Consider the following 25,721-nt stretch of genomic DNA (forward strand, 5'->3'; position numbering starts at 1 on the left):
TTAACTTAAATGACTTTAGCAAATGGCTGCAATATAACAAAGAGTGAAAAATTTAAGGGGGTCTGAATACTTTCCGTACCCACTGTATATACATATATATATATATATATATTAATATATTTTAAAATGTAATTTATTCCTGTGATGGCAAAACTGAATATTCAGCAGCCATTACTCCAGTCTTCAGTGTCACATGATCCTTCAGAAATCATTCTAATATGCTGATTTGCTCAAGAAACATTTCTCATTATTTTGTTGAAAACTGTTGCTGCTTAATATTTTTGTGGAAACCATGATCATTTTTTGCAGCATTCTTTCATGAACTGAAAGTTCCAAAGAACAAATAGAAATCTATTGCACCATAATAAATGTCTATGAAAATTTTTCTGGATTTTGACCGTCTTTGAAAGAAAAAGAAGAGAGTTCAAATTCTTCCTAACTTATTCTGTGCACCATGTGGGAAAACAAGACATTTAGGTTTGGATCGACATAAGGGTAAGTAAATGATGAGAAACTGTTCATTTAAAGCAAACAACTTATTTTTGTCTTTTTAACCTTTACACAAGAGCAAAAGTTAAAATTAGATCTAAATATTAAGGCAAGCAAATTAATTCTATATCTTTTCATTTAAATGGGCTTTTAAAATGTACCATAAAAGCACATGGTATGGAAAATAAACCCCCAAGTCTTTCTGAAACATTTCTTTTTCTGGATTTTGACCGTCTTTGAAAGAAAAAGAAGAGAGTTCAAATTCTTCCTAACTTATTCTGTGCACCATGCGGGAAAACAAGACATTTAGGTTTGGATCGACATAAGGGTAAGTAAATGATGAGAAACTGTTCATTTAAAGCAAACAACTTATTTTTGTCTTTTTAACCTTTACACAAGAGCAAAAGTTAAAATTAGATCCAAATATTAAGGCAAGCAAATGAATTCTATATCTTTTCATTTAAATGGGCTTTTAAAATGTACCATAAAAGCACATGGTATGGAAAATAAACCCCCAAGTTTAATTAACTAACCCAGTCAATAACCCAGTTTCTCTGAAGTATATTAATATAACACCTCAATCACATATATGGTTCATATGCTTTTCAAAAGATGAAAGAAAGGTTCCCAAATACATTTCAGATGCATTTCAGCAATGAAGGTCTCATGCAATACAGATATCACCACAATCAGAGCTGCCACCCATGCAATTTGCAAAACAGGCCATCACAACCACAGGAAAAAATATGACGGTGGGGGGATTTTACTGTGACACAGGACAAAAGCGGGTCTTACACGTCTGGTTTTGCTTCCGGGACCAAAAGAGGGTGACCGCTTCATATGAAGAGAGAGAAAAAGATGAGAGGAGAGTCAAACTTCATGTACAATTGTCAGTTAGATGTGATCATGTTGGAGAAAGGAGGGAAGGGATTGAGGGTGTGTAAGAACACGTCTAATCTGTGGTTGGATTTCTGGGCATAGTTTACATGCACAAAGGATTCACTTCACATCAAAGAACTACCACAACACACTGGAGTGGATGTAGGATCAGATAAGTAAAATATAACCATGAACTATATCGCTGGTAGAATGTAAAACCAATTCAATATTGAATTCAATACAGAAAAGTATGAATAGAAAGGATTAGTGTAGTGAAAAATGTCCTTTGTTACCTTTTATTTGTTTGTGCTATATATTTTTATACTTATTTGAATGTTGTGCTATTTGCTTAGCAACATGCTAATATCAAACTGTATTAGAATCAATTGTGAGTTGAGTTTCCTTTGGTATTCTGGTATTATTCCTTTGGGAGTGTCATAACTGGACAATTTTAAATGTGTAAAACGTGTGATGCAAAAAGACATTCCACAATAACATGGCTGAAGAAGAACTTACATCTTCCCAAAATTCAACTAAAGAAGACGAAGAGGAAGAAAATGAGTCCTGATGGACAACGGAATGAAAAACAAAACAATAACCAAGCACATTATGACAGGAGAAAAAACAGAATAATAAAACTAATAAAACAGATCAGGATGTATCAGAATAATACAGAAAACAAGCCAAAAAAAAAACATGTAAATAAGAACGATGAAAAAATATTTCTTTGGAAACCAGAGTGAACTTCTATGCAGATGTTCTCATGAACAACACACTTACATCAAACTGATCCAGAGCAGAAGTGGGCGCATTGAGGAATGCCAAGAAAGAATTCTGGGAATCCTGATGCTTCACCCCTAAAAATGACAGAATCTTATTAAAACACAATTTTTAAAATCTCATCAAATTAGACTGTAACAGAGCCAGGATTGCAAAAAAAAAACAATGCTGGGTAGGTTGGATATTTGATGTTATTGTTGTTGTTATTGTTTTGGAACATTGAAACAAACGTGATATTAAGATGAAAAGTTTAAGTGCTAAATTTGAAATGGAAATAAAAATGAATTAAAGCTATATATAAAATAAAAATAAATAAAAATGTAAAAAATGGTAAAACAAAAAAATAAATAACTGATCATATAAAAATAAATAATATAAAATAATATACAAAATATTAATAAATGTTACAAAATATATAAAAAACAATCAAATAACACTGATTGCCACCTCTCCTCAGTCTCAGCTCTTCTGTCTCTTTCCTCAGCCTCTCAATTTCTGCAAGCAGCTCCTGGTTTCTACTTTCGGATTCTTGCAAGTTGCTGCAAGACAAAAATAACAGAGAGAAAACTATGTCACTCTATTTAAATTCACCTCATTTGAAAAGAGAGTGTGAACAAAATAAGCTAAATTAAGCTAAAGCTCTACTGACTAAATCAAAAAGAAAAGCGAATATCAAAACTATTAGGGTTGCACGATAAATCGCATGCATTTATCATGCGCATCTCGTCAGTAAAGCCGGTTCTGTGATTAGTAGTAAATCTCCAGCATGTGCTTTCAGATGGAACTGCATTTACTGCACAGAGCCATAGTTCACTGACAAGCTACGCAAAATCGCGTTCATTATCAGCGATGTATCGCATGTGATAATGAAAGCTGTTTGCGTAGCTTGTCAGTGAACTATGGCTCTGTGTAGTAAATGCAGTTCCATCTGAAAGCACGTGCTGGAGATTTACTACTAATCACAGAACCGGCTTTACTGACGAGATGCGGAGGATAAACGCATGCGATTTATCGTGCAGCCCTAAAAACTATTCACATAAAGAGTGAAACGAATGTTCATTGACCTGAAAAAAAAAGACATTAGACTTTAAATGAAATCAGCAAACCAGATCTCTAGTTTCAGTAGAGTTGAGCAGAACTATGTTGATATGTGTGGTCTTACCATTCTGTGGCAATGTTGGATGCTTTGACTTTGTTAAGCTCGTCCTGGATGGACTGTTTGGCTCTGATCTCGGCATCCAGTGCAGACTGCAGTTCTAGACGCGCAGACATGTCCAGCTTAGCAAAGCGCCTCATCTTCCACGGCATGTCCTAACAAAACGAGATAGCGACCCACCACATCAGACATTCAGGAAGATGAGAATATGTGTTTCATCCTTATCTGCTGTGTGCAAGTCTCACCGTTCCTCTGGCTCCCAAGCTGGTGTTCCTGAGCCCTTCAAGCTCCTCTGTCATTTTTGTGGCCAGAGCTTGGAGGTAACCACGAGCATCTTTCTCATCGCTCACCCTGCACAGATTAGCTTAGTTCAGCTTAACCTTGACATAAAGCACAACATCTGTAAACGTTTGTTCTATTTTAAAACCGATGAATGTGATGAATGGCCAAATGATCTGCATCATCTGGATACAGACATGGGTAAAGGTCATCAATATCATGTGTCTTTCTTGGCAAGTGTGATGTCACACGGCTGCAAGTAGGGGGCTCCACTCACCACTGTATGATCTCAGTGATCTGGGCCTCCCAATGGGCAACGCTCTCCTTCTTATCAGCCAACTCTCTCATCTCCTCCTCCAGCTGCCTGTGACTACTGTTGAGCTGGTCATACATAGAGCTCAGCTGAAAAGACAAAAAAGATCACAAAGAGTAAATAACAAAAGGTGTTAAGGTGGTTCTTAGCATGTTGCTACCAGTGTTGTTATTGTTATCTACAACTAAAAACAACAAAAAATTATTTTAATTAATTGAAAAAAGCTAAAATAAAATGTAAATATTAGATTAGAAAAACTGATCCCAGATCAACTTTACTAGCTTTCATTGGTTCTTTGTTCAGTAGGAAAGTGAACGTTGTACGAAAGACAGGAAGCAATCATATGTTACGGCGAGTCTATGCAAAACCTCTGCAGTGCTCTTTGATAGGAATGTGAATTCATTCAGGCATTTCACATCCATTAGACTTTAAATGAAATCAGCAAACCAGATCTCTAGTTTCAGTAGAGTTGAGCAGAACTATGTTGATATGTGTGGTCTTACCATTCTGTGGCAATGTTGGATGCTTTGACTTTGTTAAGCTCGTCCTGGATGGACTGTTTGGCTCTGATCTCGGCATCCAGTGCAGACTGCAGTTCTAGACGCGCAGACATGTCCAGCTTAGCAAAGCGCCTCATCTTCCACGGCATGTCCTAACAAAACGAGATAGCGACCCACCACATCAGACATTCAGGAAGATGAGAATATGTGTTTCATCCTTATCTGCTGTGTGCAAGTCTCACCGTTCCTCTGGCTCCCAAGCTGGTGTTCCTGAGCCCTTCAAGCTCCTCTGTCATTTTTGTGGCCAGAGCTTGGAGGTAACCACGAGCATCTTTCTCATCGCTCACCCTGCACAGATTAGCTTAGTTCAGCTTAACCTTGACATAAAGCACAACATCTGTAAACGTTTGTTCTATTTTAAAACCGATGAATGTGATGAATGGCCAAATGATCTGCATCATCTGGATACAGACATGGGTAAAGGTCATCAATATCATGTGTCTTTCTTGGCAAGTGTGATGTCACACGGCTGCAAGTAGGGGGCTCCACTCACCACTGTATGATCTCAGTGATCTGGGCCTCCCAATGGGCAACGCTCTCCTTCTTATCAGCCAACTCTCTCATCTCCTCCTCCAGCTGCCTGTGACTACTGTTGAGCTGGTCATACATAGAGCTCAGCTGAAAAGACAAAAAAGATCACAAAGAGTAAATAACAAAAGGTGTTAAGGTGGTTCTTAGCATGTTGCTACCAGTGTTGTTATTGTTATCTACAACTAAAAACAACAAAAAATTATTTTAATTAATTGAAAAAAGCTAAAATAAAATGTAAATATTAGATTAGAAAAACTGATCCCAGATCAACTTTACTAGCTTTCATTGGTTCTTTGTTCAGTAGGAAAGTGAACGTTGTACGAAAGACAGGAAGCAATCATATGTTACGGCGAGTCTATGCAAAACCTCTGCAGTGCTCTTTGATAGGAATGTGAATTCATTCAGGCATTTCACATCCTGGTTCAATTCCTTCCAAATGCCATCATTCTTGCTTATGTTTCTAAGCCTCATCCAATCTGGCATTTGACATGACAGGTCTGGCCAGCTGCGCTATTGTTTTAAACTGCCTTTGTGTTTTGGGTTTCCAGGTATTTTTACGAAATGAATAATGTTTAATATCCATGCCACCAAAAATAAGGAGCCCTTTAATATCTGATATGTCCAAACTTGCAGAATTATTTGACTGGTTGATTCCGATTTTACCCCGCAGTCCAAAGTAAACAGTGGCTGAGCCAAGAAGCAATTTTGGGTAAGTGTGTGTGGTTACGATGTCTCTCTAGGAATGTTAGCAGATTTGGGGAAAGACTGCCAGAGAAGAAGAGGGAATTTTAGGGGTTTGATGTATACTTTTTTTATGAAAGAGACACAGGCTAATGAATATCATGAGCAATGGCACACGTGTTTCTGAAAGCGATAGAGATCTCACTTTCTCCACTTCACTTGCGAGCTTCTTGTTTTCATCTGTCAGATGGCCTCTCTCCCTCTCGTACTTCTGCTTGTACTCCGTCTCAAACTCCTCTCGCTCAGTTTGGCTGTTACAAACACAACAATGAACATGATGAAGTTTACAGTACAGCTACATTCTGCTACCATGGAAATTCAATGTAAAGAATCAGATCTACAGGTTCACATTGGTGGCCCAACAAGCTGGTGGTCTCATTATGACCATGGGCCGTTCACAGACCATAGTTATTATATTCAATATATTAAATTTCAGATTTATGCCTCTAAACGTCACATACAAACAAACTGTGGTGCATCAGATTGGCCATTTCTGTCTAAGTGGGCGGCAGACAAGAAAAGCTGTAAATATGCAAAGGCTGAATGTGCCGACAGCTGTAAGATTACCTGATGCTTTCACTGACAACGAAAAGAAACTGCACAAAAACCTGGTCACGTATAATCACACATGTACCTTTCTCTGCGGGTTTTCTCCAGTTTGTCTTTGAGCATGAGAATCTCTTTCTGGAGTGTGAGGTGTTGACCCTCAGCATCGTGGAGCTCCTTTTTGAGGCCCTTCAGCTCGCTGCTGTGGAGTGTCTCTCGGCGACACAACTCCTCCTCGTACTGCACGTTCTTCTTCTCCAGCTCTGCTCGTATGCGCATCAGCTCCTGCTGTTGGTCTAAGCTTGCCGCTGCGTGAGGCGGCCCAGCCTGTTTCAACTGCTGCAGGAGGATTGAGACATAAGTGAGTATAAAGTTGGTTAAAGGACTTAGAGAATGCGAGAAAAGGGGGAAAATGGCAGCAAACAAGATCAAAAAGAGTTTTTCATATATATGTATATATATATATATATATATATATATATATAATATTTATATATATATATATATATATATATATACACACACACACACACACAACATACATACATTTTACATAAGTAACTATTTATATAAAGTATACAGCATATATAAGTTGAACATTTCTAAATGGCCAATTAACATATATTAATATACTCATGCATTGTCACCTTCATCCCTTCCAGGTCCTCCTCCAACTGTCTGCTGTACTGTTCGTTTCTTTCTCGTAGCTTCCTCTCCTTCTGAGCTTCTGCTCCCTGCTCCTCAGCCTGGGCCTCCAACTGAGACGAAAACAAACATCAAATACACAGCCAACAAATCCACAAATATAATAGCACCGATGATAATCAATAATTACAAACATGCTGACTTGGCTTATATAAAGTCAAACACCAGTAAGTTTCAGTAAGTTAATGCGTATACCTCTTTGCGCATTTTCTCTGCTTTGCGAATCTCTAGCCGTAGAGCCTCTAGTTTCTGTGACACTCCTTCCATCTCTTCCTCTTTGTCTCTGAACTGTCGGCTCAGCCGCTGCTTTTGTGAGCGCAGATCGCTCAGCTGCTCGTTCAGCTCAGAGAACTCCTTCACGGCCATCTTCTTTTGACTGTGAGCCTCCTTTAGCTCCTTCCCCTGAGCCTTCACCTTCTCTGCCAACTCCAGCAGCTCCTTCACATATTCATTACAGAATCAAAGTTAGCATAACTTAAGGCTGGACTACACTACACAACTTTTGCCCAGATTTTTGCCCCAGTTTGCATACTGGATGGGTCTATGCTCGCTGCTGAATGTCAGAGTCAATCTGCAGATTTTGGGCACTCAGAGCTGACAGATTTCATATAAAATCACATCGTGTATGACGGACAGCTTCAGACTATGATTCCATCCAGTCGGAAAATATCAAACATGTTTGATATTTTGAGCCGATTTTAGAACACATACTGTTTTCATTTGTCATGTGTCTTCCTACCCACGTGACACGTTCCTGAATTATTTGTTATGTTCTTGAAAGTCTGGTAGTGTGTGATCCTCAGTAGTTTAATACATGATGCCCAATTTTTCTCTGTAACAATTTACAAAGTCAGGAGGTGTATGATCCATTGTGCTTTAAATTATGTTCAGATTTGAAAAGTGATGCAGTGTATTCCAGCCTTTATCCTTGTTTATGATCAACTATAAACTAGTCATTGAGCTAAAGAGTAATCTGTTAAATGGCACGGTTAAAGATTAAAGTCAGCTCGGGTCATTTGGACCATTACGCCAGCAGTCACAAACGGAGAAACTAGTTGGTAATTTATGGCAATTATCTTGAAAAAACACAGCATTTAAAAAAACTGTTTAAAGTGGCTAGCTGGTCTCTCTCAGTCTAGCTAATCTGTTTATTTTGATGGTTTTAGAGGGAATGGTCGTTTCAGCTGATCAACAAGCTAAACATCAGCTTGGCCAGACTGGGAGACCAGTTCAAACCAACTAAGACCAGCAAATCTTAGACTAGTTAGAGCTGCACGTTAGAAGCCTAATTTTTGGATTGAAGGCCAACATGATTGGAGTTAGTAAACCACCTTGGCTCACCTGGTGGGGGCGTGGTTGAGCTAGTTAACCATACTCCAAACATCTTGACCTAGCTGACTAGCTTCATCATCCTAGACTGGTGTAGAAAAATAATGATCTTTTACCTATTTCTCAAAATACAACGGAATAGGTACCTTGTGCAGATCATCTCTCTCTTGCATGACACTCTTCAGCTGTTTCTCGAAGCTCCTGATGATCTTAGACGAGTCTTCCAGGTCTCTTCGAACTGTGCTGGCCTCCTCCAATTGCTGTTCCAGCTGACCAGAGTCTGACATGACGAAAATGTATAGAGTCTTTGTCTAGAGATGTCACTACACTCAATGAGTAATCAATAAAGTACAATAAAGACCCAAGACCAGGACTGTGCCCTTGACTGAGTGCATTCCAACCCAATATCAAGCTCTCACCTGCTATCTGTTTCTTCAGGATGTCGATCTCACATTTTAAACTCCGGATCTCTACTTCCTTATTAGCATTCACTGGGGCGTCCGAATCAGGGTACTGCAGTGCCTGCACTGTTTGTGTGGACTCTAAGGGAAAAAGGATGTTTTAGAGAGACAGAAAGATAAAATATGATTTAGTGTGGATGTGTTAGTGCCCTCACCCTGTAGTTTACGGGTAAGTTCGGTCTTCTCCTGTTCTAGACGTCGGATCCTTCTCTCATAGGCCTCTGAGGCCAGGCTCTCTTCCAGGCTACGCTGAAGATCAGCATCTACCTGTGGTGGTCCCATGGACTCCCGCAGACACCCTCGATCTGACAGAGTGCTACAGAATCAAATCACACAAGAAACTGCAGTTCAAATTTTGTGATACGCAGAATAAATCAAATTGTTAAAGCACACTACAATCTACACTACTGTTCAAAAGTTTGGGGTTGTTAAGATTTTGTATATTTTTGAACGAAGTATCTTATGCTCAACAAGGTTACAATTATTTAATCAAAAACAGTAATATTGTGAAATATTATTATTTTTATTATTATTAAAATATTTGTTCTCTATTTTAATATACTTTAAAATATAATTTATTCCTGTGATGGCAAAGCTGTATTTTCAGCAGCCATTACTCCAGTCATGTGATCCTTCAGAAATCATTCTCATATGCTGATTTGGTGCTCAAGAAACATTTATTATTATCTACGTTAAAAATAGTTGTGCAGCTCAGTATTTTTCTGTAAACTGTGATGGATTTTTAAGGAATCTTTGATGAATAGAACGTTCAAAAGAACAGCATTTATTTGAAATATAAATCTTTTGTAACAATGTAAAAGTCTTTACTGTCATACTTTTTTACATATTTAAAAAAAGCCATGATGAATAAACATCTGACTCACCATTTGCTTGTGTAGGTGAAGCCTACAAATGGGAGGTGGTGTCCAGAAAACGTTGTGTGTGAAGGTGGCGGCAACGTCTCCTAAAATATTTCAGAAAAACTCAAATATTCATTGAAATTATCTAGTTCTGTATAGTGGCAAATTTAAGAGAAAATGTGCCTCTGCAACCACACATTAAGGCATTTATGTGGAATAAATACATCAGCTCCAAGATAAAATTTGAAAGAAATTAGATGCATACACAGTTTTTGAGGCAATCATCATCCACGTCAAAGTTGGAGGTGTCAGTGGGGCTGCTGACTTCGGGGATGTAGGGGGCTTCACATGTGCGAATGTTGTCCCAGTCAATGCCTGTGAAAAAGGGGTGCTGTTTGAAGTCGTCGATGCCATTCTGGCCTAACCGGTGTTCTCTGCTGCAGATCAGCCGCCGTATGAGATCTTTAGCCTCCTCAGACACATCTGTCACCTGAAGTGGAAACTGGAAGCGCTCCTGAGAATGAATGAGTTAAAATATACTTGAGTGTTGCTCATTGAGACTCTCTCAAATATCTATGCCTATCTACGCTAGTTACGGTGGTCTAAGATGTGCTCCATTAGTGAAGTCCCACACAAAACTAAATGAACCTTGATGAATAGGTGAATTTTTACCTCATTGTTAGGTTGAGATGACTAATCCAGAATAAAATAGTGAAGAAAAGACAAAAAGAAAATCCGCTCATGACTATTTGTTTTATACCAAGCAAGAGACACAAACAAATTATCCTGGTGAACTAAAAAAGGAAAAGGTTACCTAGAAATTAAGCTACTCTACTGCAAACAGATTTCAGAAGAAGGTGAAATGTGTCATTTCTGCATTACTAGCATCACAAAATGGAACAGCACAAATAACACTTGTTTTCCTGAACAAGATAATACTTTGACAGCACAGTGATTTTACACTATTCAGGGGAATCAACCAATAAATGGCTTGCTTACAGTTGTCTCTAAAGGAAGAATGTACAGTATTTTAACATTGACAAATTACACATATCACCTTTAAATACACATTGGAAATAACAACACTGTCAAATTCTTGTTGCACAGAATCACATTTTGGTCCACGATGCAAACTAACCTTATGGTTCATGATCTTTCCATAGGTCTCCACCAGGGATTCAGCATAAAAGGGCGTCTCTCCATACAGCATTTCGTACATGCACACACCCAGAGACCACCAGTCACACTCCGGCCCGTACTTTCCCTTCCCGTCTTCCATAGCCTGCAAGATCTCTGGAGAGATGTAGTCCGGGGTCCCAACTGCCACAGAGGACTGGACCTGAGAGAAAACAGGAACAAGAAGACAGGAAGTTATAACACAAGACTTACTGAGCAAGAAATCATGCGCTTGACAATTCAGGATTGAGGATCAAACTCACGGTCCCATCTTCCATGAGCTTGAGGCAGGAGCCAAAGTCAGCCAGCCGGATGTGACCATTCATGTCCATCAGGATATTGTCTGGCTTAATATCCCTGATTATACATAAAACACAATAATAAACATTCATTTTCTAAACCAAAAAGAACCATAACAAAAAAAAAGTCAACGTTTTATATAATGTCATGCTAAATGAATATAGTAATCATTCATTGCCACAGTGTGTGTGTGTGTGTGTGTGTATATATATATATATGTATATATATATAACATTTTTATATATTTTATTATAGTTTAATTTATTCCTATGATTGCAAAGTGGAATTTTCAGCAGCCATTACTCCAGTCTTCAGTGTAACATGATCATTCAGAAATCTTTTGAATATGCTGATTCGGTGCTCAAAAAACATTTCTTATTATTATCAATGTTCAAAACATTGTGCTGCATAATATTTTTGTTGAAAATATAATATTAATTATTTTTAAAAGATAGAGACAGAAGCTCAAAAGAACAGCATTTATTTGAATTTGAAATGTCTTTGTCACTTTTGATCCATTTAAAGGCATCCTTGATGATTAAAAGTACTAATTTCTTTTAAATAAAATCTTACTGACCCCAAACTTCTGAATAGTAGTGTACCCGTGTATACATATATATAAAGCACCCAAAAGAATTTGATCATTCAGTGGCATTATTATTCCATTATTGTGGCAGATAAAAGCATTGTTTGACTTTTAATAAAATATTATTACATAAAATAAGTTTATGTTTTAATTAAAGCCAAACAAATATGCTCTACAGAGTCCATTGATTAACACTATGAGCTAACAAGGCTTACCACAGATAATGTGGAAATATTCATGACATAGCCATAGATGATGACTCTACAGCTACTCAGTCTTTTATTATTACTCCATACTTGTGTGTATAAAGACTCCAATCATTGCTAAGTTTACTTAATACTGTTAAACTTGGCTTGTCTTCAATCTACGTTAGATTTGGTTAACCTGGCTGCAAGCCTCCTGCTAGGCTAAAAGCCATTCACTTTGTAATGGTGCATTAAGGTCAGCAGGGGTTGTAGTGTAGGTGATAATTGGGTGGCTCTGTCCTGGGCTGCTGTCTTAAGGAGCAGCGGACTGCGAGCAGAGGGAGGTAATCCCACTTTAAGACCACAATAACCATCTGTGAACACCATCTGGCCCGGCCTCATGCCTACCACAGGGAGAGCTGGTCAGCTATAGACAGGAAGAAAGAGAAGGGGGTGGGACTCATTGCATGGGGACATAGGGTACATTTCAGCAATTCATTCCATCCTTTTTTACTAGAGCACTGAGCTCAATCCATTATTTCTAAAAAAAAAAATTGGAGTATGTGGAAACTTCAACTTGTAGGTCAAGCCCCTGTTGTTGAAAAAAAGCTGTTCTACAAGCACTAAGAGTGCCGTTGATGTCACCACACAAAGCTCTTTATAAGGTCATCCAATCACCTGTGCCGTTTCAGATGAATGTGGCTTTATCCTCAGGCAACGACTGTGCATCTTTCTCTTTGATAAAGGATCTTTACAGGTAACAAGAGATTCCCTCTTGGCTTTTGAGGTGCAACAAGCCATGTTTTGGTGGCGAATTAAATTCCAGCTTCCTTAGCAATCAGCTGAGACATCAACACGCATGGCTTTGGACACACATATGGCCCTGATCAATAACAGAGTACAATGCAATGGTCACACACAACAAAAACACACAGATGCTAGTTCGTCCGGTTGGCTCTCCGTCTGTGACATGGGCCAGTCCTTTTCAGTGGAAGGATAAGAGCGCACACTATGCAAATATCTGGCCGAGAGGAACCGTGCACTTAACACTTACAAGCACAATCTCTAAGTAACCTCCACTTTAACACAACAGCTTGCCCACTTAGTCTAATCAGGGCTGGGTGAAAGCAAGAGCTCCAAGCTTTTCCTGGTAGGAGCTTTTGGGGCAGGAGCCGACTAATGTAATCTGGAGACCGGAAACGATGTGTGAAGGCTGCATTTAAAATGTAAATGTGAATTGATGAAGAGACAAAAGAAATTAGAGATTTAATAAATCCATTTAAAGGCATAGTTTACCAATAATAGACATTTAACACTTGCCATATCATTCTAAACTTTTTTCCATAAAGATGCATCATGTCAGGTTTGATGTGAATGCTGAATGATAAAGTCACTGTCATACAACTTTAGAAGAATTTTAGAGTTGTATCAACTAGGGCTGCACAGTTAAGTGAAATAAAATTGAATATTGCAATATGGCTCAGTGTGATTATTAAATTACAAAAGCTGCGATTTAATCAAATAAATGTACTGCATGTTTCAGAGCCAAATTAAATAATTATGTTTATAATATAATATTATAATAATATATAATATAATATATAAATCATTAAATACTAGATTTTTTTATATTACTATATTAAAATTGTAATATTTCTTATTTTGTTTAATATTTTAATTTATCTTTAATAATAATAATACTAATTAAATGATAATAATAATTAAAGGGGTCATATAATGTTGCTAAAAAGAACAAAGGGAAAATTGAAATTGCATCATATGACCCCTTTAATCATATATAAATCACAACATTTTTGACCAAATTGTGCAGCCCTACAAACAAGCACAAAACCTGGAGCTCTTCTTTTTAAATAACATATTAAATTGTAATTCGATTTTATAAAATTAATTTAGTATTGAATATATATATATATATATATATATATATTTATGAATTTGCTGCATTTACAAGCAAACCTGACTACAAAATGGATTGTGTACAGTAGGTTAGTGATAGGATAATACATTTATTGATATGGAAACAAACAAAAAACAATAAATTGACTTCTAAAGCCACTTTTAAATATCTATTCAATGCTTATGTCAGCCACAATGATATCTTTTAATTATCATCATTTGGGGGTTCAGCAAATACTGACATATGATTTCTGAGACGCAGTGAAAACGCAAGTGTAGACGCCGTTTTAAAACTAAAACGCACTAGTATAAACAGGGCCTAAGCTGCAAATTCAATCTCTGTGAGACTACAAACAGTAAAGTTTAAATACAAATAAAAAACAGATGCGTGTGAATGTCATGAAATCATAGTGCTAGGAAAGTAAACTTCTTATGATCTTATCTAGCATCTGCCTTGTTAAGGAAATTTAAAACATTAAGCCCAGTTAGGCGTGTGATGTCTTCACTCTATTAAATGATGATTAGACATAACAATGTTCTGGCAATGTTTAGTGACTTGATCGGGAAGGAGCACACTGTTTTTGGCTCTGACTTTGATGATAGAAGAGTCTCTTTCAAAGTTCTTTGCTCTTCGCTTTCTGCCATCAAGTATGTGATGACATCTTCAGAGATTCCCCTTTCCGCACCCTACACATCAACTCATACACTACAAGACCACTAAAACTACCGAGACATGCCGCACTCTCATAGAAATGTGTGGGTCTGTTCATAATAAAAAAAAATCCACACATCTCTGGAAGAGTGCTGCATGTCTCAGTACTTGAATGGTCTTTTATTTATGAGACCAGTTCTTTCTTTCTTTTTTATTTATTTATTTATTTATAGGACCATTGTGATATTTTTATCACACATTTTCATTCTGTCTGGATACAAAGTTTTTTTTTTGTTTTTTTTTTATCAGCATAAACTGAATTCAATACATCAAACACTAACATAATGTACGTTCATAGTATGCTATAGAGCTTACTGTAGTGTATACTATAAAAATATTTATAGTATTTAAACATTTTAATAAAAAACTGCATTACAGTAAGTGGCATTTAAATGTGAAAATGCAAATGCAACATGCAAAAAAAATTTAATGATCTTAAAACATATTGACAGCTGATTTATTTATTTTTTAAATTTGAAATTCAGAAGCAGCTACTGGCTCAGCAGTCTCCACAGGAAATTATGTCATCTGTCCTTCTTCTGTTTGCCCAAGCCTATCCTGATCCATCAGGAGATGAAAGTGTGTGACCTATCCTCAATCTATTCCTTTGCACGTTTTCACACAGCTGCATGGCTTCCTCTCTGGTGTTATTTTGGAAACAGGCTCACATCAAGTAGAACGGATTTTCTGCTAGCTTTCCATGAGCTGTTGATTCCAGTTGGACTGAAGTGGGCAGACGCTAGGCCGGAAAACCTGTCTAGTGGTGTGTCAGACGAAAACGTTCCGGGTGCAGATGAATCATATAGCTCACCAGACGTTGACAAGTAGAGAAAAACCGAGGGACTGACACATTGCCCTTTAAAATCTACTTTAATCTCAAGGATCTTTGATGTATTTCCATCCACCCAATCTAATAAATGTGTTGCCATTTTTATAACTCAAACCTATCCATTGTTTAAAAAAAAAACTTTTTACAGACACAGTTGTTTAAAGCAGATCTGTATGTTAAAGGATTAGCTAAAGGAAAATGTGGTCATCATTTACTCACTATCCTGTCATTCCCAAAACCATATGACTTTCTTTTTTTCCATGGAAAACAAAAGGAGAAACTTTAAATAATATGCTGGTTACTATCTGAATGTGGACTAAAGATTTCAAGCTTAAAAAAATAAAAAAAACTGGAAAAATACCATAAAACTATCATAAAATCATCATCAGTCTGTAAAACCTGTACGGAATATTTCAAGTCATGGCCTAATGGTTAGAGAGTCTGTAACTCAAAGGTTGCGTTCGAGTCACTGTACTGACAGGAATTGTCAGTGGGGGGAGTGAATGACCAGCGCTCTCTTCCACCCTCAATTCCACGACTGATAAAAAAAACTGGAAAAATACCATAAAACTATCATAAAATCATCATCAGTCTGTAAAACCTGTACGGAATATTTCAAGTCATGGCCTAATGGTTAGAGAGTCTGTAACTCAAAGGTTGCGGGTTCGAGTCACTGTACTGACAGGAATTGTCAGTGAGGGGAGTGAATGACCAGCGCTCTCTTCCACCCTCAATTCCACGACTGAGGTGAGACCCTTGAGCAAGGCATCAAACCCCCAACTGCTACCCAGGTGCTGCAAAAAAAAAATGGCTGCCCAGTGCTCCGGGTGTGTGTGTGTGTGTTCACTACTCACTGCTGTGTGTGTGCGCACTTGGATGGGTTAAATGCAGAGCACAAATTCCGAGTATGGGTCACCATAGGTGCTGCAAAAAAAAATGGCTGCCCAGTGCTCCGGGTGTGTGTGTGTGTGTTCACTACTCACTGCTGTGTGTGTGCGCACTTGGATGGGTTAAATGCAGAGCACAAATTCCGAGTATGGGTCACCATACTTGGCTACACATCACTTCACTTTCACTTTTTCACTTGCAAGTCAGCTGCAAAGATATTCCTCAAATATTAACTTTTTGTATTCCACGGAAGAAAAGGAGCTGCACTGGTTACAAAATGGGTGAGTAAATAATGATAGAATTTTTATTTTTGTGTGAACTATTCCTTCAACTCAACTTGGAAACGTCCATGTGCTCAGTCACTGCGAAAATAAAACCTGAATACAAATTCCATAAACCATTTGCTGGGGTTTTAAAACATGGCTCCAATCCAATATTCCCACTTCATGTGCCATTCTGAACAGCCAAGCCTCACTAAGTAACCTAATAGTGCCGGTTTCCTGGCCTACCTGTACACCACACATTCCCCAGTGACTACATCACACATCTGTCATTACAAAAGAACATTAACTGCCTCGGGCTCTCAAAAGTACAGCATGAAGAATTTCCTTACTCTGCAACATACCTGTGCTTATGGTAAAGCAGTATATTAACTAATAATGAAAAGGGGCTCTTATGGGATCTAAAAAAAAACAATAGAATGTTCTAAATGTAGTGAGAACAATAAATACCTCTCCAAATGCTCCCCGTCCAATCACCTTCAGGATCTCGAAATCTTCCTTGTGCAAGCGCATCTGTTTCACCTTGGATGTAAAAGGTTTGGCTGTAAATATTAAAAGGGACAAAATCAGTCAAATTGAAATAAAATAATAATAATAATAATAATAATAATAAAAAGAAATTTTCAAAAAATACAAATAAATACACTACCAACGGTTGGGGTCAGAAAGAAAAATTTTAAAAGAAAATGTATACTTTTATTCAGCATTGAATTGATAAAAAATGACAGTTAAAGGTATTCATAATGTTACAAAAGATTTTCTATTTCAGATAAATTATAAAATAGAAAGTTCCTTTGAACTTTCCATTCATCAAATAATCCTGAAAAATGTTTTCAACACTGATTGCACCAAATCAGCATATTAGACTGATTTCTAAATGATGTGTGAGACTGATTACTTGAGTAATGGCTGCTGAAAATTTAGATTTGCCATCACAGGAATAAATTATATTTTGCATTTTATTAAAATAGAAAAAAGTTATTTTAAATAGAAATATTATTTCACAGTATTACTGTTTTTAAAATAAAAACTTTTCAAAAATCTTACTGACCGCAACATTTTGAACAGTTATTGCCACTATATATATTTATGAAAAAATGCTGTTTTTCAGAGTTATACTTAAGATTTTGGTTGAATAAATACATTTTCAAATGAACTATTATTTGAAACATTCTTTTGTAAATATTACGTAAAATAATGAATTCCTCCACTGAAGCAAGGTTGTGCATGTGTTATTCCCAGGGTGGGAGAACATGGGAACAGAAGAGGGGATGATCTCAACCACAGTGCGATAAGGATAAAAGTCTGCCATGTTTATCCTCAACAAGAGTACAAACACGCCACCCACACCTGAGTCTATGCAGCTCTGAACTTAGCATCTCAGAATGAGGTAAGCTTGACCTTCCTAAAACATCTTTTTATAAAGCTCGACCTCATCTAATGGCTCTCATACACATTACTGAGGTGTTCTGTTGCTAAATATTTCCATGGGAGCACACAGCCACAGCTACACTCATAGTTTAGTCCATAAACTCTCATCCAATCAGTATCAAGCACACAGGGTGGGGCGGCTCTGTTACCATAGCAATATTGGATTGTGCAGAAGAAAGAAATTCAAAAAAGTCACATAGGTGTCAGTATATAGAGCTATTTAATAACAGATTTATACACTCTCAGAAAAAAAGGTACAAAAGCTGTCACTGGTCCAGTACCTTTTCAAAAGGTACAAATATGTACTATTTAGGTAATAATATGTACCTTTAATGTGCTTGCCTTGCATGCAGCCATTAGGGGTAAATAAGGTACAAAGGTGTACCTTTTTGAAAAGGCTACTTATTTTCACTATCTAATAATATAAACTAAGAATAAAATGTTTCCCACACAATATTCTAATTCTATTTAAGGGGTCATTACTCATTATCTGTTGAAGTTACAGCATCTGTCTTTCAGAGCAAATAAGTGGGTAGATCACCAAGGTACAATTGGTGGCTCCAAGCAAGGCATATTGGTCCCAGCAGGCCTTCATTACCCAGCCAGGTCCTTACGTCTCATCAGAACTGCTCCACATTACTACTGTAATTACACTTAAGCACTGACCCACTGCTAATCTAACAGTCATCACAGTCACATATCACCCTGCTGACAGCTAAAAACATGCTAATAATACCAGCAATGTGTAAACACTATTGAGCAGGTAGTATGAACACATTTTTTATTATGGTGACAATATATATCACAACTGTGTGAATATATTATTTAATAAATAAATAAAAATCTACATTTCCAGCAAAATAAATAAATATATAATACTATTATATATTATAAGTGTATACTTTTTTTTATAATTTTTTGCTGGAAATATGGGTTATAAAAATAAATAAAATATGAATAAATTAATAAATAAATAATACTATATAATTATTAATAATTTAATTTATATATAATTATAATTCATACTATATAATTAAACTAATTGAATTAATAAAACAAATTAAAAATGTTACTTATTCTTATTTAAATAAAGATTAAATAAACACGTGCCAATGCCTATTTTTGGATAACCTAGTGATCTAAATAAAAATACTATTAAAGGTATTACTTATATATTAAAAGTATACTTATAAAGACATAATTCATTTGATTTGATTTTTTTTGGGGGGGGACTTGATGGATACAAACTTAAAGATAATGTTAAGTCTGTCATCAGTTCAAAAACAGCCTCGCATTATGAAAAAAAATAGAAAAACAGATAATTCATATGCTAGTAAATTCTGACTGAATGTATCAAATTCATGCCGCCCAGCCTTACCACTGAGACAGAGTAAAAATAACCTCAGACATCCCTGGATAGAATTAGCCACGCTTGATCTCTAAGAAACTTTCAACAGTTAAATTTCCACATGTTAAAATAAGTGTGGCACTGCAGTGGGAGTCGTGCTTTATGTCATACACACCATTGACTGCATACAATCAGACATAACGCTCGTAACCAACAACCACTAGAGTCCTAAAAGACGCCTCGGTTCCACAGGCAGCATGGACTGCGAAACAACCACTGAATAAAACACTTCACAAGAATGAATCGCCAGTAACCACATCATAATGGGACCTTGCAAGGCTCTTTAGAGAGTAAAAACAAATAAACGTAGACCGAGCGAGGGGCCCATGCATGGAGAAATCCATGCGATACCTGTGCATTATCATGAAGCCAGCTCCACCCTATGTATATAAGTATCAGTTGGTTTAGAGATGCTTCTCTTGTTTAATTTTGGCAGCAGAACAATAGCTATACAGTATCGCTCACCTGAAAACCTTATAAAACAACACGGGCATGCCAAACATAGCAACGGTTGCCATGACAAATGAGAGTGAGGTAATCTGCAGTGCTCTAAATGTAAACTTCTTCGCCACATTGTTCACTGTATGGCTGTTTATGATCCTTTCAAAGAATAGTTGGTAGTGAGGTTGTACAAACCAGTGTTATTCAAGTATCATTTGTTCTATTTTTTTAATCAAGTTTTTTGTATTATGAATGAGATTTTGAGGTTTTAGTAATTTGTATATTTGTATTATTTTTTAATGTCTCTATAGTTTTTTTTATACATTTTATAAAAATGTATTTTAATAGTACTCAAATAAATTAAAATAAGTTTATATATATATATAATTTTATTTTAGTTAATGTTTTTTTTTTATTTAAGTAGTGAAAGTTTTAGTTTCAGTTCTTAACCCTGGTACAAAGGGACATCATTTATGCAAAATACGAATACTGAGGTTTTAAAAGAAAGTGTCAGACTAAACTCATTGGCATTGTGGGACTGGAAAAACACGTCCCGTCTTTGTGTCTCCTACCCGACTGGTTAAGGGTGTGTGTGACACAGTGCTTGTGAGAATCTGTGCGTGCTTGTGTAAATGTGCCCTCCCCGCTGTATGTGGGGACAGGCGTGTGTGCAAAGAAAGATGCAAAGAGGAATACTAGGCCTTGAGTGTGTGTTCCCACATCCACTCCTCTGGCAGGGGGACATCTGGAAGCCATAAGAGAGAATATTTACGGCCACAGTGAGGTAACAACGCAAAAATGCTGCTTCCAGAAGAACACATCCCAGCTCCTGGAGCTAAAAGACCTGAGGATGGCCTTCCTCTGCTGTAACCAGAGAGGCTAATAAGGCATTGAGAGCATTAACACAATTGCACAGTTATGACAATCACAATGTGCTCAGGCCTCTGCAGCTTTAAGAAGCAGAGGCAATGCTAATGCAAACAGTGAAACTTCATAATGAAATTCTACTTTACAACATAGGTGTCATGTGAATTATGCTTCAATATTTACATTCAATATGAACACAGCAGACACATTTGTAGCCCTCTCTGACACACACACACAAAAGTTTTAACCAAGTCAACCAAAATTTTCCAAACATTTTATTTCAATAGCTTATAAAGTTTTATGATGTGACAAATTGGTCTTTGGAAAGCCTACAAAAAAACGTCTTAATTCAATTGAATTTAATCTTCCGTTCCCATTGTCTCTCACATGGTCTCTATGAATAAAAATGGTGAAAGGCCAAAAATAAAACAAAAAAATATATAAATTTTACACTTAAATTGTGTAAATTAAATATATATATATATATATATATATATATATATATATATAATATAGAAATAGAGTATAATATGAAAAATAACAATACCAGATTTTCACTACACAATTATCATGACCAAAAGAATTCAAATTAAAAAAATAGAAAAATAGAACAGAATTTAGAAAAAATTCTAATAAAATAATTTCTTTACATAAAAAAATAAATGTACTACTAATAACAAAACTGTGATTTATTTATTTATTTTTATTTTTTAAGTTACTATATGACCTGCAATTCCTTAATATTTTGCTTAATCGGAAATTCCCAGCGCCTCACAACTGCTACAGCTAACAAATAAGACGAGCCCCAAAAGACTGAATAAATTACATTTACAGAATGAAGGGGTCCTGAACAGGGGATCCCGTCATAGATGCAATGGCAGCTTGTGTTATTAAACAAGGTGGCAGGCAATGGATATCAAATACATTTTTTTTTTAAGTCCTGGGTGCTTTCAATCCCTAAGGCAAAGTCATGGCTCATAGCACCATGTAGTTAGCAGGGGGTGATATATGAAACCCTCCATGAGGACAGGGGAAAGCATTAAATCATTAATAAGTACCAAACATACATAAACATGCATGAGAATCACTTTCATACTGCATAAACATGCAATGGGGCGATAAATTGTGTTTAATGCTAGAGTGAGCACCCACGACACCCAAATTCCCAAAGCAATATACACCACCCCTAAAGCATTCACTATTGCCATTGAAGCATGATGGCATGACTTGTGTCAGACAAGACAAAACATACATTTGTCTAAACCACTGCAATGCACAAACAGGATATTCCCAAAATACAATAAAGCCAGAGGAAGACCACTCAGAACAAACAAAGCTCTTTCCCAAAAGACTGAATAAATTACATTTACAGAATGAAGGGGTCCTGAACAGGGGATCCTGTCATAGATGCAATGGCAGCTTGTGTTATTAAACAAGGTGGCAGGCAATGGATATCAAATACATTTTTTTTTAAGTCCTGGGTGCTTTCAATCCCTAAGGCAAAGTCATGGCTCATAGCACCATGTAGTTAGCAGGGGGTGATATATGAAACCCTCCATGAGGACAGGGGAAAGCATTAAATCATTAATAAGTACCAAACATACATAAACATGCATGAGAATCACTTTCATACTGCATAAACATGCAATGGGGCGATAAATTGTGTTTAATGCTAGAGTGAGCACCCACGACACCCAAATTCCCAAAGCAATATACACCACCCCTAAAGCATTCACTATTGCCATTGAAGCATGATGGCATGACTTGTGTCAGACAAGACAAAACATACATTTGTCTAAACCACTGCAATGCACAAACAGGATATTCCCAAAATACAATAAAGCCAGAGGAAGACCACTCAGAACAAACAAAGCTCTTGGATGTTTCAGAGCTCCCGTGCTAATGTTCATCAAGAAACAAATGCAAACAGATGGGGTAGGTGAACAATCGGCCATTAGATAGAAACTGAAGCCCCATGCTGTATGCATTAATAGAGCAAGAGTGCAAAACACACGGCCCTTTTAGCACAGGCAGCTATTTCAAAAATTCACTGAATGCAGGAAGGTTATGTGACAAATTACATAAACAGAAACTCTGCACACAAAAGACAGAGATGACATGTGATGGTAAACACGTCAAAAACATGTGTGACCCTTTACTGCATTCCTGGTCATTGCAGTGCTCTGTGCACCGGCAAATGCATCACCCATTTTGTAGCATGATCCAGCACAGCAATCCCCTACTTTTTCCATCTACAAAAATACATAGACTGAGTAATGCTACTGCACCAAGGTTAGATAAAATGCTATAAAATACAGGAAGTAACATTCACCTTTAAAAGAACAGCATGTGTCCTGCATTCAAAGACCCAAACAAAATGAAAGAAACAGATGTGCTAACCTGCTGATTTTGTCATTAACATCATGGCTAAAGTCTCAAGTGAGAAAATAAAGTGAAGAACTGGTTAGTTCTGGCCAAAATTACACATTTTCTCATCTTCATGTTATTCCAAACTTGCAGGACTTTCTTTCTTCTGTGGAACACAAAAGGTGGACTTTAGAATAATGTTCATGCTGCATTTTCCATTCAATGAAATTGGACGGTGGCCACGAGCTGTCAATCTCTAAAAATCTCTACAGAATTTTGAGGGGGAAAAATTTCTGACAAAAATTGTGATTGTAATTTTTAAATGTATTTCTGTTGGGGATTTTTGTTGTTGTTGCTTCAGGTTTGTTTGCTGTGCTTGTTTGTAGGGCTGCAGAATTTGGTTAATTAATTAATACTATTGTAATATTTCACTGTAAAATAAAAAAATGAGCATTTAAGAAAAATATAATAATATTAATAATAACAATAATTTTAAGATTGTTTTACACTTTGCGTTTTCAATGCACATTATAAGTAACCCAAACTTGGAGCAGAGGTGAGTTTGTGTGGAGCAGCTTTCAATGCCAGCCAATCTAAGATGCTGAAAACACACGCTGCTCATGTGTAAAAGAACACAGTTCCACTTTTCACTCTGGAACCATGATGTACACACTAAAACATATTGAGATTTCATTTTTCTCTAACTTGTGCAACCCTACTTAAAAAAAAAAATCTTAAAGCATCATAGTCTAAGTCTACCAAAAAAAAAATCTCTGTGAAGAACAGTGCCATCTCACATGGCAGTCTTGGTTGCCATTCACTTTCATTGAATGGAAAAAAAGCAGCTGGGACTTTCAGCTATGAATATCTGCATTCTATAGGGCTGGGTATCGAGTTCGATATGTTTTAGGCACTGACGGAATTGCCACGATACCATCGAGTATCGAAAAACGTCTCGTCGTTCGGTACCAAATTTCAATACCTAAGGGGTTAATCTCATCAATGTCAGTGAGCCAATAAGTTTGCAGCACTAGTGTTCGACTAGAAACGGTGTAGCGCGTCGCAAATCGATCAGTGTTTTGACATCTGCGAGAGCGATTCGAAAGCGTATGGAGCAGTCTGCTCTCGTGGTACTGTAATACACTGATCGGACTGCACAGTCGGTCTGCGTCAAGTCGAACATACCTACTAGTTTACACCTGTTACACTCAGATATGTGGCTCACACGTGAGACTGTAGTGTGAATGCGTCCCAGCCCCCTTAGATGTAAGGCTACATTTACACTAGTACGTTTTCGTTTTAAAATGAAAATGATTCTCGTCATACTGGCGTTTCCACTGCATTTCAAGCCGGCTTTCCACTATCTCCGACAAACAACAGAACGGAAGTCATTAATTTCCAATGGAGAGTTGTGCGGGAGCTCCAATCATATGCAGAAGTTCATTCATACTACACGACCGAACGCGCGTGTTACGTGACCATTCATGCACACATGCTGCATAAGACAATAAATAAGATTTATATTCTGCTTTTACTCAAAACTCACTTTAAACCACCATCGAGTGTTTGTGTTCTAAATTCCCTATGTATGTTTATAGGGGAAGGACTTTTATTATGAATGTGTGCCGCTAGTTGACGTGAGTTTTCGCTATTCCGATTTACTTTCACTTTCACTAGCCGCTTGATCTGCCATTTCTTCAGTACTGGCGTTTCCACTGCATTTCAAGCCGGCTTTCCACTATCTCCGACAAACAACAGAACGGAAGTCATTAATTTCCAATGGAGAGTTGTGCGGGAGCTCCAATCATATGCAGAAGTTCATTCATACTACACGACCGAACGCGCGTGTTACGTGACCATTCATGCACACATGCTGCATAAGACAATAAATAAGATTTATATTCTGCTTTTACTCAAAACTCACTTTAAACCACCATCGAGTGTTTGTGTTCTAAATTCCCTATGTATGTTTATAGGGGAAGGACTTTTATTATGAATGTGTGCCGCTAGTTGACGTGAGTTTTCGCTATTCCGATTTACTTTCACTTTCACTAGCCGCTTGATCTGCCATTTCTTCAGGTGTTAATAAAGACCACATTTAACACTTCGTGGCCTTAAGTTGTACAATATCCAATCTAATTGGAGCAATGTTGTGCCATCTACTGTGAACATGGTGTATCCCCCTTATCTGTTCCATATGTAACGCGACAGCAGGCGGTTCTGTTCAGCACAGCAGATCCTGCATGTCAGGTTACCTCATCACTGCCACATATCGTTACATCAGTGAAGCTGCATTTGACCACTACAACGTACAGACCCCTAGTGCCCCCTGTATATCAGTTACAGGCTCACGTGCCAAGCCAATCCACACGGCAGTCGTTTGCTGTGTCTGACCCGTATCGCCCTCCGCTACCGACCACTGGGTATCACCCTGCTCAGTGGACAGGCCGAGCCAGTCTCGACTGTGGAGCAGCTGCCCATGGGTGATCTATCACTCATCTGTCCCGCTTCCATGTTTAGGCCAGTCATGTCTAGCTCAGATGGCCCACATCGATATTTCTCACCAGTCCGCTTTGTGGCACATGACACAAGCTACCCCTCCTGCTGTATATGGTACTAATTTGCCATACCATGGTGTTCCCCGCTTATCTGTTCCATATGTAACGCGACAGCAGGCGGTTCTGTTCAGCACAGCAGATCCTGC

At 37.4% G+C, this 25,721-nt stretch overlaps 1 protein-coding gene across 1 annotated transcript in view; it reads right to left on the minus strand.

Annotated features, from left to right (window-relative positions):
- The window catches only part of LOC107599109 (serine/threonine-protein kinase MRCK alpha-like), a 59,648-nt gene that overhangs the window by 8,884 nt on the left and 25,043 nt on the right, over positions 1-25,721 (minus strand). The window contains exons 2-20 of the mRNA XM_016290611.1: positions 16,954-17,045; positions 11,069-11,200; positions 10,768-10,968; positions 9,895-10,143; positions 9,654-9,733; positions 8,925-9,085; positions 8,728-8,850; positions 8,455-8,588; positions 7,175-7,417; positions 6,922-7,032; positions 6,363-6,613; positions 5,874-5,979; positions 4,950-5,074; positions 4,639-4,744; positions 4,400-4,548; positions 2,596-2,687; positions 2,149-2,225; positions 1,885-1,932; positions 1,285-1,323 (exon numbers count right to left, since the gene is read on the minus strand). Of these exons, the coding sequence (XP_016146097.1) occupies positions 1,285-1,323; positions 1,885-1,932; positions 2,149-2,225; positions 2,596-2,687; positions 4,400-4,548; positions 4,639-4,744; positions 4,950-5,074; positions 5,874-5,979; positions 6,363-6,613; positions 6,922-7,032; positions 7,175-7,417; positions 8,455-8,588; positions 8,728-8,850; positions 8,925-9,085; positions 9,654-9,733; positions 9,895-10,143; positions 10,768-10,968; positions 11,069-11,200; positions 16,954-17,045 (2,519 nt within the window). The remainder of the gene's footprint in view (positions 1-1,284; positions 1,324-1,884; positions 1,933-2,148; positions 2,226-2,595; positions 2,688-4,399; positions 4,549-4,638; positions 4,745-4,949; positions 5,075-5,873; positions 5,980-6,362; positions 6,614-6,921; positions 7,033-7,174; positions 7,418-8,454; positions 8,589-8,727; positions 8,851-8,924; positions 9,086-9,653; positions 9,734-9,894; positions 10,144-10,767; positions 10,969-11,068; positions 11,201-16,953; positions 17,046-25,721) is intronic.

Source organism: Sinocyclocheilus grahami, unplaced genomic scaffold (genome assembly GCF_001515645.1).
Source record: "Sinocyclocheilus grahami isolate Dianchi unplaced genomic scaffold, SAMN03320097.WGS_v1.1 scaffold260.1, whole genome shotgun sequence".
NCBI classification, from domain to species: domain Eukaryota; kingdom Metazoa; phylum Chordata; class Actinopteri; order Cypriniformes; family Cyprinidae; genus Sinocyclocheilus; species Sinocyclocheilus grahami.